The sequence below is a fragment of the Balaenoptera borealis genome (genome assembly GCF_965194805.1).
Source record: "Balaenoptera borealis genome assembly, chromosome: 16".
NCBI lineage: Eukaryota > Metazoa > Chordata > Mammalia > Artiodactyla > Balaenopteridae > Balaenoptera > Balaenoptera borealis.
Window position 1 is genome coordinate 85,585,999 of NC_138872.1, and position 18,012 is coordinate 85,604,010.

Genomic DNA, 18,012 nt, shown 5'->3' on the forward strand with positions numbered 1-18,012 from the left:
GATAATTTCTCCCACTAGGAAAAAAGAAGAAAAAGAACCCTCCCCTTGTTTCCTCTCTTCCCCTCTCTCATCCTTGGATCTCATCTCCTAACCCTCTTTCTTGCTTCCCAGGTTTTCCGTGTCCCCAGCTCCTGTCCTCTCCTCCCTCAATCCCTGGCTTTCCGAATGTCTCCCTTCTTTCATAGGCACCTGACGCAGGTGCTCCTTCCCGACCTCTGTACCCTCTCCTCCTTACTGGTCAAGCCTCTGAAGTTCCTTCTCGTGCCAGCTCCCTCACCTGACGGTCCTGGGCTTTCTTCGTTGACAGTCACCTCCAGGGGGTACCCTGAGGAGCTGGGCTGGGAGTCCTGGTCCTCAACCTGGGAACTCGGTTGACGATTGGCCATGATTTCTCCCAAACTCTTCCCTTCCTCGACGCCTAGACTCTGCTTTGTCCCAACTCTTCTTCTGGACTTGGGCAAAACACAAGTGGTCGTCCCTTCTCCGAGCTGCGGGGCAACTGGCAGTGGAGAAAAGCTCTGGCGAGATGCTATTGTCCACCTCTGCTGCCGAGCGCCACGGAGTCTGGTCCTTCCAATCAGGAAGGTCGGAAGCCTGTGACATCATCATGGGTCATTCCAACCTGGCAGCCAGTTTGAATGAAAACACAAGTAACTGTCAGACCTATGTGTGCGCTTGTCCCAGAGATCAGGGGTAAATGGTATCTCCTGCCACTGACCCAACCTCTGCCCGTCCTCCAAAACCCCCCTCAAGGTGTCCGGACCCCTCTTTACCGCTTCCCAGCAGGTGCGCTGTCCTCTCCCTGCTGGACTCTCCCCCTCGCTCGCATTCCTTTTCCACGGCCTGGTGGGAGAGTGGGGAGAGGGACAAGGAAACTTAGGGGAAGCAGCAACGGTTAAGCCTTATAAGAGTGAGATAGGTATGTAAAAAAAGATCCCAGGTGCACTGACTGACTGGATTGAAAAGTTACGTTAAAACACGCAGTTTGGCAGAGCGCTTCTGCTCAGTGTGTACTGACACTGTGTTCAGAATTCTGTACTGGGGGAGCACACGTCCGCCACCCTCAGGCACCTTTGAGTCCAAGAGCCATTTTGAGAAGCTAAAATCAGAGAGAAGTACAGGTGCTCACGCACCCTTCAAAGGGGGTCTACAAACAAACACAAAACAACAAAAAAGGGCACCTTTGGATTTCACAAAGTCCATGGATTGTCCAAAGCCTGCCCCTCGATTCCAATTAAGAAATTCTAGTCTACTTACCAAAATTTTTTTTTTTTTTAAACATCTTTATTGGAGTATAATTGCTTTACAATGGTGTGTTAGTTTCTGCTTTATAACAAAGTGAATCAGTTATACATATACATATGTTCCCATATCTCTTTCCTCTTGCATCTCCCTTCCTGCCACCCTCCCTATCCCGCCCCTCTAGGTGGTCACAAAGCACCGAGCTGATCTCCCTGTGCTATGCGGCTGCTTCCCACTAGCTATCTATTTTACATTTGGTAGTGTATATATGTCCATGCCACTCTCTCACCCTGTCACATCTCACCCCTCCCCCTCCCCATATCCTCAAGTCCATTCTCTAGTAGGTCTGTGTCTTTATTCCCGTCTTGCCACTAGGTTCTTCATGACCTTTTTTTTTTTCCCTTAGATTCCATATATATGTGTTAGCATACTGTATTTGCTTTTCTCTTTCTGACTTACTTCACTCTGTACGACAGACTCTAACTCCATCCACCTCACGACAAATACCTCCATTTCATTTCTTTTTATGGCTGAGTAATATTCCATTGTATATATGTGCCACATCTTCTTTATCCATTCATCCGATGATGGACACTTAGGTTGCTTCCATGTCCTGGCTATTGTAAATAGAGCTGCAATGAACATTTTGGTACATGACTCTTTTTGAATTATGGTTTTCTCAGGGTATATGCCCAGTAGTGGGATTGCTGGGTCGTATGGTAGTTCTATTTTTAGTTTTTTAAGGAACCTCCATACTGTTCTCCATAGTGGCTGTATCAATGTACGTTCCCAGCAACAGTGCAGGAGGAGGGTTCCCTTTTCTCCACACCCTCTCCAGCATTTATTGTGTGTAGATTTTTTGAGGATGGCCATTCTGAGTGGTGTGAGGTGATACCTCATTGTAGTTTTGATTTGCATTTCTCTAATGATTAGTGTTGTTGAGCATCCTTTTCACGTGTTTGTTGGCAATCTTATATCTTCTTTGGAGAAATGTCCATCGAGGTCTTGTGTCCATTTTTGGATTGAGTTGTTTGTTTTTTTGATATTGAGCTGCGTGAGCCGCTTGTATATTTTGGAGGTGAATCCTTTGTCAGTTGCTTCGTTTACAAATATTTTCTCCCACTCTGAGGGTTGTTTTTTTGTCTTGTTTATGGTTTCCTTTGCTGTGCAAAAGCTTTTAAGTTTCCTTAGGTCCCATTTGTTTATTTTTGTTTTTATTTCCATTTTTCTAAGAGATGGGTCAAAAAGGATCTTGCTGTGATTTATGTGATAGAGTGTTCTGCCTATGTTTTCCTCTAAGAGTTTTCTAGTGTCGGGCCTTACATTTAGGTCTTTAATCCATTTTGAGTTTATTTTTGTGTTATGGTGTTAGGTAGTGTTCTCATTTCATTCTTTGACAGGTAGCTGTCCAGTTTTCCTAGCCCCGCTTATTGAAGAGGCTGTCTTTTCTCCACTGTATATTCTTGCCTCCTTCATCAAAGATAAGGTGACCATATGTGCGTGGGTTTATCTCTGGGCTTCCTATCCTGTTCCATTGATGTATATTTCTCTTCCCTAAAGTATATTTCAATAAAGGTATGTACGTTGTTTTTTTAGACACAAGGCTATCGCACACTTAACAGACTACAGAATAGTGTAAACGTAAGTTTCTCATGCACGGGTACACCAAAAAATTCATGTGACTTGCGTTATGGCGGTATTCGCTTCATTGCAGTGTTCTGGAACTGAAGCTGCAATGTCTCTGAGCGGGGCCTGTATACCCAGAAGTGGGATTGCTGGATCATATGGAATTTTTATTTAAAAGATTTTGAGAAAACTCCATACTGTTTTCCACAGTGCCTGCACGATGTTACATTCCTGCCTACAATATGCAAGGGTTACGATTTCTCTACAACCTTGACAACTCTATGTTTAAAAAGAAAGAAAAAATTGTAGCCATTCCAGCAGATGTGAGGTAATATCTCATGATGATTTTGATTTGCATTTCCCGGATGATTAGTGACGTTGAGCACCTTTTCATGTACCTGGTGCTGTGTTAAGTATTCCTAACACACATACAGAGACACAAAGGGATAGAAGGAATCTTTTGGAAGTGATGAGTATATTACCGTGATGGTGGTGATGGTATCACAGGTGTGTGCATATGTCCAAACTCATCAAGTTATACAAATTAAACCTGGGCTGGATTTTGTATATCAGTTATACGTAAATAAAGCTGTAAAAGCCCAGCAACAAGTGGTGTGTTTCCTCAGCCGGTGAAGCCCAGGTACATCTTTTCTCCTCTCCCAGGGGTGAACCCACCCAAGCAGCCATTGAACTTGGCTCACTTTCCGTTTCTTTAGTTTCCCCTTCTATTACTTTTGTGTTTCTGCTTTGTTTTCAGATTACAGCTAAGTGCTTCCCTATTTGTAGCAGCAGTGATTCTGAGTTTGGCTCTGTCGTTTGAAGACTTTTGATGGTCTCTCCAAAGCGATTAAGTTTCTACAGAGCTAATCTCAGTTAGGTGAGAGGTGGCAGAGGATCTGGTTTGATAGTCTTTTCTTAGTCTTTTCTGTTCGTCTATTTGTCTACTTTGACAAGCTCAGATCAGATCAGTTAAGAATCTCTTGCCCAATGGGAGGAGAACGGCTCTTTAATCTCTAGACTGGTGAGTGTTTATTCCTGACCGATGTCTAAGACTTTAGAACTGAAGGTAAAAGTTCCATTTCTCTGTATGTCTGTGTGTCTGTAATTCAGAAAGGCCTTTACCTCTGACAGTGTGAGTATGTAATGTTTTTCTGCTTCTGGATCTATTAAAGTAGATTGTAGAGTCTCTTAAATTCAAGGGTTTCTGTCCTGATTGGCTTACAAAGATACAAATGTGCTTATAAAAATTATGTATCCCTAAAATTCTCAGAGAGAAAGGAATTTGAACTTCTGATACTTTAAATGTGCTAGAAAAGTATTCTTACGGAAATCAAGTCAGGGAATTCCCTGGCAGTGCAGTGGTTAGGACTCGGTGCTTTCACTGCCAGGGCCCGGGTTCAGTCCCTGGTCAGGGAACTAAGATCCAGCAAGCCTCTCGGTGCAGTCAAAAACACAAACAAACAAAAAAATCAACTCAGAAATTTAAAGACTTCAAGTTTACATAATTTAGGTAAATCTTTGGCAAATGAAGCTAGTTTAATAGTTTTGGTTTAATACAAAGTTACTCCTATCTTATTTATCAGTATTAGGCATACATTGAAAACAATTCTACTTGGGTGTGTTCTTCCTAAATTTATATAGGTGTACCCATCAAATAAGCTAACATTACTTCTACTTAATATTTAAGGTTATGAAAAATGTAAATTTGTGTTTAGCCACATTTAATGATTCTTCTGACAAACTTTATTTCAACAGTAACTATGTTTTGTACTGTGTCAGCTTGTCGATACATTCCAAGATCTTTAGTTTACGTAAACCCTTGAACTGATACTAAATTGTGTTACTGACTGGATAATCATTGGATACCGAGGTCATTTGTAAGCAAGACAGAAACCTGAAACGTTGATCACTAAGCATAATCTCAAGTTCTATGCTCTTGCTGCATATTTTTATTTGTTACCTAGAGGCTATATCTGTGGGTGTGTTAATGAATGTGTTTGTCTCTGGCACTTGGAGAAGTTGTGTAAGGGATGTTTGTGGCTTCGTAATGTTGTGTTACGTGTGTTCATGAGCTCTGCTAGCCTACAGTGCTGGTGTGTGATGGGCAGTTGTCAGTTATTCACTCCTAGTTTTCTTTGTGCAATGGAAGTAACTTTGGTTCAAAGTTGTTATGAATATAATATGAATGAGGCTTGAGCAATAGTAATGTTATCGGCTGGAACAGAACTCAGGTGCAGCTGCTCATCGCTCAGAAGTCAATGTTCCAGAGACAAGGGTTGGTGGAAGAAGAACGATGCTTTATTCAGGAAGCTGGCAACGTGGGAAGATGGTGGACTAGTGTCCCCCACAGCATCTCCCAGTTGCCAGTTAGAGGGAAAAGGGGTTTACAGGGAAAAGACGGGAAGTCTCTGGGCTGTGCAGGTGGGGGCTACATGCAGAGTAGCACAGTCAGCTCTGACCATCATCTTGACATTGGTCATGCAGTGGTGTGGTCAGTGTCATGTTGATTGTTTCCGGCACAGTTAATCTTCAAGTCCAGTGTTGGTTTGTTCCCATTTCCTTGAGGCCAGTTCCTGGAATTGTGTAAGCCATTGGTTCAGGTCTGCTCAAGATGGAGCAGCTTACGTCATAGCTCCAGTCTGGTCATCATACAGTTAGCTCTCTCCTCTTGTAGCGGTTTTAGTATCTGCCAAACAAGTTAGGAATGTGTCTCTGACACTGTTACTTATGTCCTTGGGGAGGACCTAAAGAGTCTGTGACTGCTGTTGTCCTAATCGTGAACTGCTTGAACCTGTTGTTTTGTGACTCAGGGGAGGCCTGGGAGACTGCAGCTGTTTTACAAGCAAGAGGCAGGGGACACGGAAGGGCCCTGCAGGGTCCTGCTTGGTTCCAGCAACCGAGAGGTACAACTTTGTATGCAAGATGATGAGATGTAGTTTTGTTTATTAACAGGAACAAAAATAGTTTGGTCCTAAAGTAAAATGACCGATTGTTCCAGCACCAGAAAGAGGATAGTGAAGGACACCACCTGAATGAATCTAGAAAGTTGTAGGAGATTGGTGGAAAGGGAATTGTATTGGTCTCAGCCGAAGGTGGCTCAGTTTTGATGTTTATTGCAGAGATTTTCAAAAAAGAGCTTATGGTTCTCTTAAGTATCAAATATTATATTGATGCAAAGCTGGAGTTTGGTTTTCTCTCTGTAAAAATGATATAATTTTTCGTGGAGTATTGGTCTCCTTAATAAGTGGTTGGAAAAGTTGTTCTCTAAATCTGCCTAAACAGCAGAGATTCTGTATCTCACAGGAAGAGCTTTCTGCCCCTAGTTGTGAATTCATCCGGCCGCCTTATTTTCTTGAAAATAAATGCACAGGGACTTCCCTGGTGGTGCAGCGGTTAAGAATCCGCCTGCCAGCGCAAGGCACACGGGTTCGAGCCCTGGTCCGGGAAGATCCCACATGCTTTTAGAAACTAGAACACGGAGAGAGTGAGGTCATATGAAATTTGAAACGCTCAATATTGTCATAGTTTTAAGCAGTTTGAGGATTGCTGGAAGAAATGATTTGTCATTCATTCAGGTAATACGCATTTGATGAATACTTGCAAAAAGTAAACAATAAAAAATCCTCTAGAGCCCGCGAGCCACAACTACTGGAACCCACGTGCCTAGAGCCCATGCTCCGCAACAAGAGAAGCCACCGCATTGAGCAGCCGACGCACCACAACGAAGAGAAGCCCCCGCTCACCGCAACTAGAGAGAGCCCACGTGCAACAGCGAAGACCCAACGCAGAGAAAAATAAATAAATAAATAAATAAATAAATAAATAAATAAATGTATTAAAAGAAAAAAAGAAAGAAAATAAATGCACAACAAAATTTCTGCGTTTCTGAGAAAGTTAAGCTTCCTTAAAAGTGTGTTCCTTTTGGTCTGGTTTTTTCTCTTTAAAGTGGACTGTCAGGAATTCCCTGGCATTTCAGGGGTTAGGACTGTGCGCGTCCACTGCTAGAGGCCTGTGTTTGATCCCTGGTCAGGGAACTAAGATCCCACAAGCTGCGTGGCGCGGTCGAAAAAACAGCAAAGACAAAATCATCATACTTTAGCCGTTAAACGAAGTCCAGGGCCTTTAGTTGCTCCTCAAGGGCTATGGGGTAATAGTATGAGGCACGTCCTTGGAGCTGTTTTGCAGAGACTGAAACCCCCAGCAGGTGGAAGAAGTTAACTGCATGCTGCCCACAAGCACGCAGACCCCAGACCCGTTGGAAGCAGAAGGCTGATGATGTTGAGTCCCCGCTACCTCACCACCGACCAATCAGAAGAATGTCCGTGAGCTGATCACGCACCCTGTAACCCTGTCTTCAACATGCAGCCCCTTTCTCTTTTCCCTATATAGTCCTCAAGCAAAACCTCAGGAGGGGAGAGTAGGTTCTTTGGGACGAGTCCACCTTCCCCCCTGGGCTGCCGGCTTCCTCAGTAAAGCCGTGTTTCCTTTTACCCAACACTTGTCTCTCAGTATTGGAGTCCTGAATGATGCAAGATCTGCCTCATCTTCTGCAGTTTTTCCTCCATGAAAAATAATTCAGGATTATTTTTCAGAGTTAAGAAATGTGGTTGGATAATCACAACGCCATTAAGCCACACCTCATCGGGCAGCAAACAGGCGAAGCACACTGGTAATGACCACACACATCATGACTGTGAGAAGACTTTCATCTTTATTATATTTCCCCAAAAGCTGCATTGCACGGTACTCTTTAATAATCTAAAATAACATACGAACTTGTTGAGACAAGTTAAAAACTTACGACTGAATTCCCACAATTCAGTAATGAGAACTAACAATGTACAAATTTATGCTTACAAGAATTGGGAGGAAATACCCACCTAGCTATAAGTAGAATGGAAATATTATGTAATAGATAAAATGTGTATTATGTAATAGATAAAACCAAAAATCTCTCTTGAAAATGTGAATAAAATTGTATATAGGTGTAAATATACAACAGCTGTAATACTCATCACAAAACTTGGTGGGAATAAGATGTTTCACAATGAAGACTATTTCAAAACTATTTAAAATACATCTATAAATATAAAATATAAAAATACAATAATTTTATAGGTGACATTTTCAAAATAAGCCAGTGAAAGTTAAGTCATCAGTCATGACCGTGTGGCTCTAATTATATATTTTAAAGTTATTCCCTCCTGTTCTGAGCCCCCTACACGCCACCTTCAAATGCTTCTAGACTGGGGCAAAGAAGTGTGTAAAAAATGGGACCTCCAGTGTTCATCCCAGGGGAGATTTGAATGAAATGATCTGAAAATTGGGGTGGTGCCTTCCAAAGGGATGGAACGTGACAGAACCCTGATTTCTTATTGTCCTGCCACAGACTCCTAGAAGCATGCCCCGCTCCCAGGAGTGTGACACGAAAACTCTCTTGAGCTCATTCTGGAAGACGCTGGGTTCTTCCCGATCATCTGCACAAGAGGCTTCTCCCTCCCTTCCTCACGGCTGTCGTCAGCGTGTGGATTGACCTCCTGTGCAACATCCTCATCTCTCCTGGGCTCTGTGATCTGGAAGTAAGAGAAGGAGCAAGGACGTCAGATTTCAAAGTGGCAACTGTCCAGATACAAAGGTTTTCACATTCTTAGTTCTCACCAGAATTGAGACTCATTTATGATTGCAGTTTTATCTGAAATTCTCCATTCGGAGCCCCAATCCTGAACCATTCATTGTTTTCAAGTGCGATTCTTGGAGTTTGGTGAGCCTGACTGCAAAAACTACTGAATACACCTAAGGCCAGGCCCAGTCATCTGCTTTATAGCCAAGACTCCAGGTGATTCTGCTCAGGGAGCTGGCATTTGGAGAATGCTGCTTTAGTCTTAACTCACCTTGGTCCTTTGGCACCACTTAAATTCTGAACTTGGAACCACACTACAGACATCACTGACCGGTCAGCATCGTGGACCAGGAGACCTGCTGCCTGTTCCCTAATGCTAATCCTGGATCCTAATGTCTAGTTTATTATTAATTTTTAATTGACTTATTTTCTTTATTTTATTTTTGGCTGCATTGGGTCTTTGTTGCTGCGCATGGGCTTTCTCTAGTTGTGGTGAGCGAGGACCACTCTCTGTTGCTTCTCATGACGCTTCTCTTGTGGCGGAGCACGGGCTCTAGGTGCGCACAGGCTCAGTAGTTGTGGCTTGCGGGCTCTAGAGTACAGGCTCAGTAGTTGTGGCTCGTGGGCTCTAGAGCGCAGGCTCAGTAGTTGTGGCTCGTGGGCTCTAGAGCACAGGCTCAGTAGTTGTGGCTCGTGGGCTCTAGAGCGCAGGCTCAGTAGTTGTGGCTCGCGGGCTCTAGAGCGCAGGCTCAGTAGTTGTGGCTCGCGGGCTCTAGAGCGCAGGCTCAGTAGTTGTGGCTCGCGGGCTCTAGAGCGCAGGCTCAGTAGTTGTGGCTCGCGGGCTCTAGAGCGCAGGCTCAGTAGTTGTGGCTCGCGGGCTCTAGAGCGCAGGCTCAGTAGTTGTGGCTCGTGGGCTCTAGAGCGCAGGCTCAGTAGTTGTGGCTCGTGGGCTCTAGAGCGCAGGCTCAGTAGTTGTGGCTCGCGGGCTCTAGAGCGCAGGCTCAGTAGTTGTGGCTCGCGGGCTCTAGAGCGCAGGCTCAGTAGTTGTGGCTCGTGGGCTCTAGAGCGCAGGCTCAGTAGTTGTGGCTCGTGGGCTCTAGAGCGCAGGCTCAGTAGTTGTGGCTCGTGGGCTCTAGAGCGCAGGCTCAGTAGTTGTGGCTCGCGGGCTCTAGAGCGCAGGCTCAGTAGTTGTGGCTCGCGGGCTCTAGAGCGCACGCTCAGTAGTTGTGGCTCGCGGGCTCTAGAGCGCAGGCTCAGTAGTTGTGGCTCGTGGGCTCTAGAGCACAGGCTCAGTAGTTGTGGCTCGCGGGCTCTAGAGCGCAGGCTCAGTAGTTGTGGCTCGTGGGCTCTAGAGTACAGGCTGAGTAGTTGTGGCTCGTGGGCTCTAGAGTACAGGCTCAGTAGTTTGGCTCGCGGGCTCTAGAGCGCAGGCTCAGTAGTTGTGGCTCGCGGGCTCTAGAGCGCAGGCTCAGTAGTTGTGGCGCACGGGCTTAGTTGCTCCGCGGCATGCGGGGTCTTCCCGGACGAGGGCTCGAACCCGTGTGCCCTGCTTTGGCAGGCGGATTCTTAACCACTGAGCCACCAGGGAAGTCCCTGGATCCTAATGTTTAAATAATAGTCAGTCCTAGACTTGGTTAGTGTTATGGGCTGAATGTTTGTGTCCCCCCAAATTCTTATGTTGAAATCTTAAAATCTTAACCGCTAAGGGGCTGGTATTAGGAGGGTGGGGGTCTTTGGGAGGTTATTAGGTCATGGGGTAGAGCCCTCATGAATGAGATTATTGCCCTCGTAAAAGAGACTGTGGTCTGTTGTTTATAAGCCACGCAGTCTGTAGTATCTTGTTAGGGCAGGTCGAAGGGACTAAGGCAGCTAGTTTGCAAGATTTCAACCAAATGTTTGCTCAGTCCTCTGCCCACATCTAGAACTCTAATGTGTCCATTGTAATAAGCCATGCTGAAGATGGCATTCCTTAACCTTCACTCGTTCTGATAAACCGTCTTGACCATAAAGTTGGGGGGGAAAAGGTGACTTGTACAAGAGGAATCATTGGTCCAGAAGCGGTGAGTCAGGGGAAATAAAGAGTCACAGGTGATCTGGCCGTAAGCAATTGGAAAGTAAATTTGGATGAAAATAAAGCTAGTCATAATTGGTCTTTTCTTATTGAACGTGTAGGCTGTTCCATCTAATATCCTGTTTGTAGACATTTACTTTGTGGTAGGTAAATCCTAGAACCCATATCCCTGAGGGATGTAAGGCCAAAAATGAATTAAAAAGAGAAACTCGAAACACCGTATATGGAAAAAAATCACCATCTCATCAAAGCTGTTATTTGGACCCAATTGCTTTGGGTGAAATGACTTCAGTGAGACCCATGCGTCTGTGACAGACTGGTTTCCCCGAGGTCTGGCGCCCACGGGTCCCACGGTGCTGGTGTGTGTGTGTGGCTGTGAGGCCGCGGCTGGGCGCTGAGTCGGCGTGTGGCTGTGTGCCCGGCTGGCCCCCTTCACAGCGTGAGAGGTGATGTGGGTCCAGCAGTGGGATTCCTCCGATTTCCTCAGTAAGCAACGCGTTCATTCCGCCCGCACCTTTGCGGACGCAGACCTACCTTTGCGCAGGCCGATGACCTCAGGCCTGCGTGGTCCTGGGGCCTCTAGGGCAAGAGGGCGCGATCTCTTCCCCACACCCAGAGCTCTGGATCAAAAGCCTGGATCTGGAAAGACAAACAGCCCCTGGAAATGAGGATGACGCTGCCTCCCCGTGCCCCGCGTCCGGTTCTTTGTCGTCCGTCCCCAAGTCCCAGACCGAATCCCCCATGATCCCCACCTCCTCTCCGGCCCTGCCCCTCCCCCAGACCGCCACAGCCCACCCACCTGCTCGCACTCTTCCCGAGTGACCCTAGCGTTCCAGCCCATGGAACGGATGAACTGGAGACGCAGTTTGTGGAACAAGGGACGCTGGGAGCGGTTCTTTCCATAGAGGAACGAAAAGATGGCCTGTTTGGGGGCCTGGTTGTCCTCTTCCATGTCGTTGGCCACATAGCTGGGGAAAGACATCAGGTGGCTGTCATCAGCACAGGAAGGGCCTCCCCTTGAGATCAGCTTCCCAGAAAAGAGGCGGGCTGAGCATCCTGACACGACCCACCCAGCCCTGCCCAGCGTCCCCGAGGGCCGCCCAGTCATCAAGGCGCCACTGGCCAGGCAGGACCTTCGCAAGGGTGCCTCTCACACCTTGATGCCGGGGACAAAATCCAAACCCCCTGTTCCCTTCAACTTGTTGTATGCGCACACACCTCTCTCCCTATGTTGTAGGTGTATGTACAGTTCCTGAGGGCAGGAGCTGATCTGATCTATTTCTGCATTCATCCCTCTCCTACCAAAGGACACATTTAGGGCTTGGTTCATCTTGATGCATTAATTCAACAGCCTTTTGTGAATCTCTGCTCCCATCACCTCATATTCCCCAGCGTGTAGGGTGTACTTTATAAGGTTTCATTAGATGAATGAATGAATGAATGAATGAATGAATGAACATTTTATCTCGTAGCCAAATGCAATACTGATTACCTCGAAGACTCACAATAACAGACATTCGCAAAATGAAAAGAATTGTGCTGAGTGTTTTGGGAATGCATTGACATTTTGACAAGACCTGCCTTCCACATTGTGTCTAGTCTAATGGGACTGGGGAAGGGGAAGGGGGGAGATAAGAAATGACTGTAATGCAAAGCATCACATTCTAATACGATTTTAACTAAAGTGCCTCCGGGATGCAGAAGTTAGGGAGATCAGGCATCGTGAAGGTTTTGGTGTTTGAACCCACTTTAAGGATAGGGTCATTTTCTTCAGGTAAATGTGTGGGAAAGATCCCTGGACAGAAAAGCACAATAGAAACTTAGAGGGCAGGGTATGTGGAAGGAACAGTGACACAAAGGAATAAAGTGTCAGGACAGTGTGATGGAGACTGCAGAGAGAGTTGAATTCCAACCCAGAACTCTGGCCTTGATTTGGCACGTAATTAGCCAATGACATTGTGTGACGCGGTCAGACCTGGGTTTTGGAAGGACATTCAGGCAGATAGAGCCGACTGGCTTGGGAGACGTGGAAGAAACATCAGTGGGGAGCATTTTCTACCAGGTCCGCGCTATGTGATAAGGGCCCCGATTGTGGCATTTGTCGTGGGAACGCAGAAACGGAAGATAATCACACTTGGTGCTGATGTGGGAAGACCCGAGACCGGAGAATCAGAACCGGAAACGTCTCAAGTCTATTTACTTGTGGGCAGGATGGTGTCAGTTCTTTCTTCCTCTCCTCTTAGGAAGGTTTCGTGTTTTGCTTTGTTTCGTTCAGTGTTTTAATTGACATTAGGGCAGTTTGTTTTGACAATGAATGGTGTAAAAAACATAACTTCGTTTGAAAAAGAAACCACTCTACCGTAATCCTGTCATTTTCACAGCCAGAGTAAACGGTACAGAGGGGTTTAAAAAAATAGATGAAAGGTCAGAGCCCCAGGTCTCTCCCTGCGCCCTCCCAGGGTGTTGAATATTGATGGAGGGGACGGAGCAAGATACTCACAGAGCTATAAAGAAATGGATTCTCTGGAATTGCCAGGAGAAGAGCCCGGCCCGGCTGAAATAAGCTATCACCATCGACAGGAGATACTGATGGAAAGAGGGAAAAAAACGTAGGAGAAGCTTGCCAGAAAAGAGGCACATCTTCCACATCGTGGAAGAGGAAAAACAGTGGGATAAGGGAGCAGGGGACGAGGAATGGGTGGTGCCACTTGGAGAAGAGACCCCCGTGTTGGGTGAGCCTGATTATTTGGGGGAGGGTAGAGGACAGAAGGTCAGAGTTTGCGACGCTCCAAGGATGGGAGGCTGTGGGTTTGAGGGCGTGGACTTAGGGCCGCTGGCACTGGACGGTGTTTGATGAACCGGAGCCAAGGCGAGTCCCCAGGAGCTGAGAGGAGAGGGGACTTAGGCAGCAACCACCAAAGGGGCACACCTGGGGCTCAGATCCCAGAGGGGACCTCGAGGCCCCTGGAGGGAAGTGTTGACAAGGCATCAGGTTGGGAGGGGAGTGGAAACGTGGGTGTAGAAAGCACCCCGCGTGCCCACCCAGGACAGGCGCTGGAGCAGGAATCCATCTCAGTGGGGGACTTACCTTGTCAGATACTTGCAGGGTTTTGTCCCAGGCGAGGAATTTCCTAATGACGGGATCCTCTGTGAAAAGAGGGCAGATGTTTGCCAGTGGGAACAGGGCTGTCGTGGGAGCATTCCAGAGCCAAGAGGGAGAACCACGCCCCCCCCCTGGGGAAATGCCAAGATGTGGCCCAGGGTGAAGCTGATGGGAAGAGGGGAGGGAAGACCATTCACTGTGGGAGGAAAAGGGGTGACTCCCCTTCTAGGGGGGCCGAGTGACAGGGAGTGATGCCCCTTCATCATGCATTCACGTACCAGTGCAGAGGGCATGGAGTTACTCACAGCCAATTTCTCAATTGACAGTCACGTCAGGGGGCGAAGGTGGCTTGTGTTGCCCCCCACCCCCTCCCGCCGTCCCACGCCAGTAAGATTCAAAAGGCCAGTAAGAGCTAGAGTCTCAGGGGTACAGTTGAAACCAAGCGAACCTAATCCTGTATCATTTCTAAATCTAACCCAGTCTTGTATCATTTGTGAGTCTAACCTAATCCTGTATCATTTATGTGTCCCCTGTGTCCTTTATCCGTAGACAGTCCGCCAGGGACGGAGAGTGCACCAAGTAGCAGGGAATTCTTTTCCATTGGGAAAGTGTAGTCATTGGAAGTTTTTGTTTGTTTGTTTTTCAAGTATAGGATTGGAGGGTGCTGGGCGGTGGGTGGGTGGTGCTGGTCCTTACCGAGCATCCTGGTGAAGACCTCGTGGTGCTCAGGCAGCACTGAAGACACCCGCTGTCGCTTGAGCTTCATCTTGAGCCCACTCAGCGACTCCACGACCCAGGTGTCCTGGGCCTCAGTGGCCGGCTCGCCCTCCTCCTCCTCCTCTCTGAACGCCACTGACCTCTTCCTCTTAGAGCCAGGGCGCTGAGGCGGGGAGCTGCAGCCGGCCCAGGGGGCTGAGAAAAGACAAGAGACTACAATAGGACGTTCTCGTCTTGGGAATTCAGCCACTGGTGACCACCCAACCCCACCCCGACTCCGCCTCCCCCCCGAAACACCCCTACCCTTTTCAGTCGTATAGACCTCTGACCTTGCCCCAAGTCATCTTTCCATCTTTCTCTGTCCATATCTACCTATCCCTCCCCTGACTCATTTTGTCATTTTTCCGGCTTCCTGTCCTGAAAACTCTTTCTCATGGTAGATAATTTCTCCCACTAGGAAAAAAGAAGAAAAAGAACCCTCCCCTTGTTTCCTCTCTTCCCCTCTCTCATCCTTGGATCTCATCTCCTAACCCTCTTTCTTGCTTCCCAGGTTTTCCGTGTCCCCAGCTCCTGTCCTCTCCTCCCTCAATCCCTGGCTTTCCGAATGTCTCCCTTCTTTCATAGGCACCTGACGCAGGTGCTCCTTCCCGACCTCTGTACCCTCTCCTCCTTACTGGTCAAGCCTCTGAAGTTCCTTCTCGTGCCAGCTCCCTCACCTGACGGTCCTGGGCTTTCTTCGTTGACAGTCACCTCCAGGGGGTACCCTGAGGAGCTGGGCTGGGAGTCCTGGTCCTCAACCTGGGAACTCGGTTGACGATTGGCCATGATTTCTCCCAAACTCTTCCCTTCCTCGACGCCTAGACTCTGCTTTGTCCCAACTCTTCTTCTGGACTTGGGCAAAACACAAGTGGTCGTCCCTTCTCCGAGCTGCGGGGCAACTGGCAGTGGAGAAAAGCTCTGGCGAGATGCTATTGTCCACCTCTGCTGCCGAGCGCCACGGAGTCTGGTCCTTCCAATCAGGAAGGTCGGAAGCCTGTGACATCATCATGGGTCATTCCAACCTGGCAGCCAGTTTGAATGAAAACACAAGTAACTGTCAGACCTATGTGTGCGCTTGTCCCAGAGATCAGGGGTAAATGGTATCTCCTGCCACTGACCCAACCTCTGCCCGTCCTCCAAAACCCCCCTCAAGGTGTCCGGACCCCTCTTTACCGCTTCCCAGCAGGTGCGCTGTCCTCTCCCTGCTGGACTCTCCCCCTCGCTCGCATTCCTTTTCCACGGCCTGGTGGGAGAGTGGGGAGAGGGACAAGGAAACTTAGGGGAAGCAGCAACGGTTAAGCCTTATAAGAGTGAGATAGGTATGTAAAAAAAGATCCCAGGTGCACTGACTGACTGGATTGAAAAGTTACGTTAAAACACGCAGTTTGGCAGAGCGCTTCTGCTCAGTGTGTACTGACACTGTGTTCAGAATTCTGTACTGGGGGAGCACACGTCCGCCACCCTCAGGCACCTTTGAGTCCAAGAGCCATTTTGAGAAGCTAAAATCAGAGAGAAGTACAGGTGCTCACGCACCCTTCAAAGGGGGTCTACAAACAAACACAAAACAACAAAAAAGGGCACCTTTGGATTTCACAAAGTCCATGGATTGTCCAAAGCCTGCCCCTCGATTCCAATTAAGAAATTCTAGTCTACTTACCAAAATTTTTTTTTTTTTTAAACATCTTTATTGGAGTATAATTGCTTTACAATGGTGTGTTAGTTTCTGCTTTATAACAAAGTGAATCAGTTATACATATACATATGTTCCCATATCTCTTTCCTCTTGCATCTCCCTTCCTGCCACCCTCCCTATCCCGCCCCTCTAGGTGGTCACAAAGCACCGAGCTGATCTCCCTGTGCTATGCGGCTGCTTCCCACTAGCTATCTATTTTACATTTGGTAGTGTATATATGTCCATGCCACTCTCTCACCCTGTCACATCTCACCCCTCCCCCTCCCCATATCCTCAAGTCCATTCTCTAGTAGGTCTGTGTCTTTATTCCCGTCTTGCCACTAGGTTCTTCATGACCTTTTTTTTTTTCCCTTAGATTCCATATATATGTGTTAGCATACTGTATTTGCTTTTCTCTTTCTGACTTACTTCACTCTGTACGACAGACTCTAACTCCATCCACCTCACGACAAATACCTCCATTTCATTTCTTTTTATGGCTGAGTAATATTCCATTGTATATATGTGCCACATCTTCTTTATCCATTCATCCGATGATGGACACTTAGGTTGCTTCCATGTCCTGGCTATTGTAAATAGAGCTGCAATGAACATTTTGGTACATGACTCTTTTTGAATTATGGTTTTCTCAGGGTATATGCCCAGTAGTGGGATTGCTGGGTCGTATGGTAGTTCTATTTTTAGTTTTTTAAGGAACCTCCATACTGTTCTCCATAGTGGCTGTATCAATGTACGTTCCCAGCAACAGTGCAGGAGGAGGGTTCCCTTTTCTCCACACCCTCTCCAGCATTTATTGTGTGTAGATTTTTTGAGGATGGCCATTCTGAGTGGTGTGAGGTGATACCTCATTGTAGTTTTGATTTGCATTTCTCTAATGATTAGTGTTGTTGAGCATCCTTTTCACGTGTTTGTTGGCAATCTTATATCTTCTTTGGAGAAATGTCCATCGAGGTCTTGTGTCCATTTTTGGATTGAGTTGTTTGTTTTTTTGATATTGAGCTGCGTGAGCCGCTTGTATATTTTGGAGGTGAATCCTTTGTCAGTTGCTTCGTTTACAAATATTTTCTCCCACTCTGAGGGTTGTTTTTTTGTCTTGTTTATGGTTTCCTTTGCTGTGCAAAAGCTTTTAAGTTTCCTTAGGTCCCATTTGTTTATTTTTGTTTTTATTTCCATTTTTCTAAGAGATGGGTCAAAAAGGATCTTGCTGTGATTTATGTGATAGAGTGTTCTGCCTATGTTTTCCTCTAAGAGTTTTCTAGTGTCGGGCCTTACATTTAGGTCTTTAATCCATTTTGAGTTTATTTTTGTGTTATGGTGTTAGGTAGTGTTCTCATTTCATTCTTTGACAGGTAGCTGTCCAGTTTTCCTAGCCCCGCTTATTGAAGAGGCTGTCTTTTCTCCACTGTATATTCTTGCCTCCTTCATCAAAGATAAGGTGACCATATGTGCGTGGGTTTATCTCTGGGCTTCCTATCCTGTTCCATTGATGTATATTTCTCTTCCCTAAAGTATATTTCAATAAAGGTATGTACGTTGTTTTTTTAGACACAAGGCTATCGCACACTTAACAGACTACAGAATAGTGTAAACGTAAGTTTCTCATGCACGGGTACACCAAAAAATTCATGTGACTTGCGTTATGGCGGTATTCGCTTCATTGCAGTGTTCTGGAACTGAAGCTGCAATGTCTCTGAGCGGGGCCTGTATACCCAGAAGTGGGATTGCTGGATCATATGGAATTTTTATTTAAAAGATTTTGAGAAAACTCCATACTGTTTTCCACAGTGCCTGCACGATGTTACATTCCTGCCTACAATATGCAAGGGTTACGATTTCTCTACAACCTTGACAACTCTATGTTTAAAAAGAAAGAAAAAATTGTAGCCATTCCAGCAGATGTG

General features: G+C 46.6%; 3 protein-coding genes across 4 annotated transcripts in view; 1 reads left to right on the forward strand and 2 right to left on the reverse strand.

The window, feature by feature from the left end:
* LOC309614468 (uncharacterized protein) overlaps positions 1 to 10,653 on the forward strand; it is a 123,213-nt gene extending 112,560 nt beyond the window's left edge. The window contains exons 1-3 of one of the 2 annotated variants that reach the window (XR_014236189.1): positions 3,521 to 3,745; positions 8,258 to 9,127; positions 9,955 to 10,653. The gene's annotated coding sequence lies outside the window, so the exon portion shown is untranslated. Of the gene's footprint in view, positions 3,746 to 3,796; positions 5,772 to 6,497; positions 9,128 to 9,954 lie in introns of those variants that run through there. The other variant, XR_014236190.1, reaches the window with a different exon arrangement.
* A 118-nt stretch (positions 10,654 to 10,771) lies between these two features.
* Positions 10,772 to 13,388, reverse strand: LOC309614469 (speedy protein E4A-like). Its single transcript, XM_082362866.1, has 3 exons — positions 13,060 to 13,388; positions 11,359 to 11,527; positions 10,772 to 11,198 (listed from the first exon to the last, which is right to left on the reverse strand). The coding sequence occupies exons 1-3, from the start codon at positions 13,206 to 13,208 to the stop codon at positions 11,139 to 11,141; spliced, it is 378 nt and encodes a 125-aa protein (XP_082218992.1). The 5' UTR covers positions 13,209 to 13,388; the 3' UTR covers positions 10,772 to 11,138.
* A 1,232-nt stretch (positions 13,389 to 14,620) lies between these two features.
* LOC309614466 (uncharacterized protein) overlaps positions 14,621 to 18,012 on the reverse strand; it is a 180,846-nt gene continuing 177,454 nt past the window's right edge. Inside the window, exon 9 of the mRNA XM_082362859.1 lies at positions 14,621 to 15,661. Coding sequence (XP_082218985.1) covers positions 15,424 to 15,661 — 238 coding nt within the window. The 3' untranslated portion in view covers positions 14,621 to 15,423. The remainder of the gene's footprint in view (positions 15,662 to 18,012) is intronic.

Coding starts and splice junctions, on each gene's coding strand:
- LOC309614469 (XM_082362866.1), bottom strand. CDS start 13,208: ATGTGGAAGATGTGCCTCTTTTCTGGCAAGCTTCTCCTACGTTTTTTT. Junction 11,528..13,059: donor ATCCATTTCTTTATAGCTCT/GTGAGTATCTTG, acceptor GTCTTTCCCCAG/CTATGTGGCCAACGACATGG. Junction 11,199..11,358: donor CTCGGGAAGAGTGCGAGCAG/GTGGGTGGGCTG, acceptor TTGTCTTTCCAG/ATCCAGGCTTTTGATCCAGA.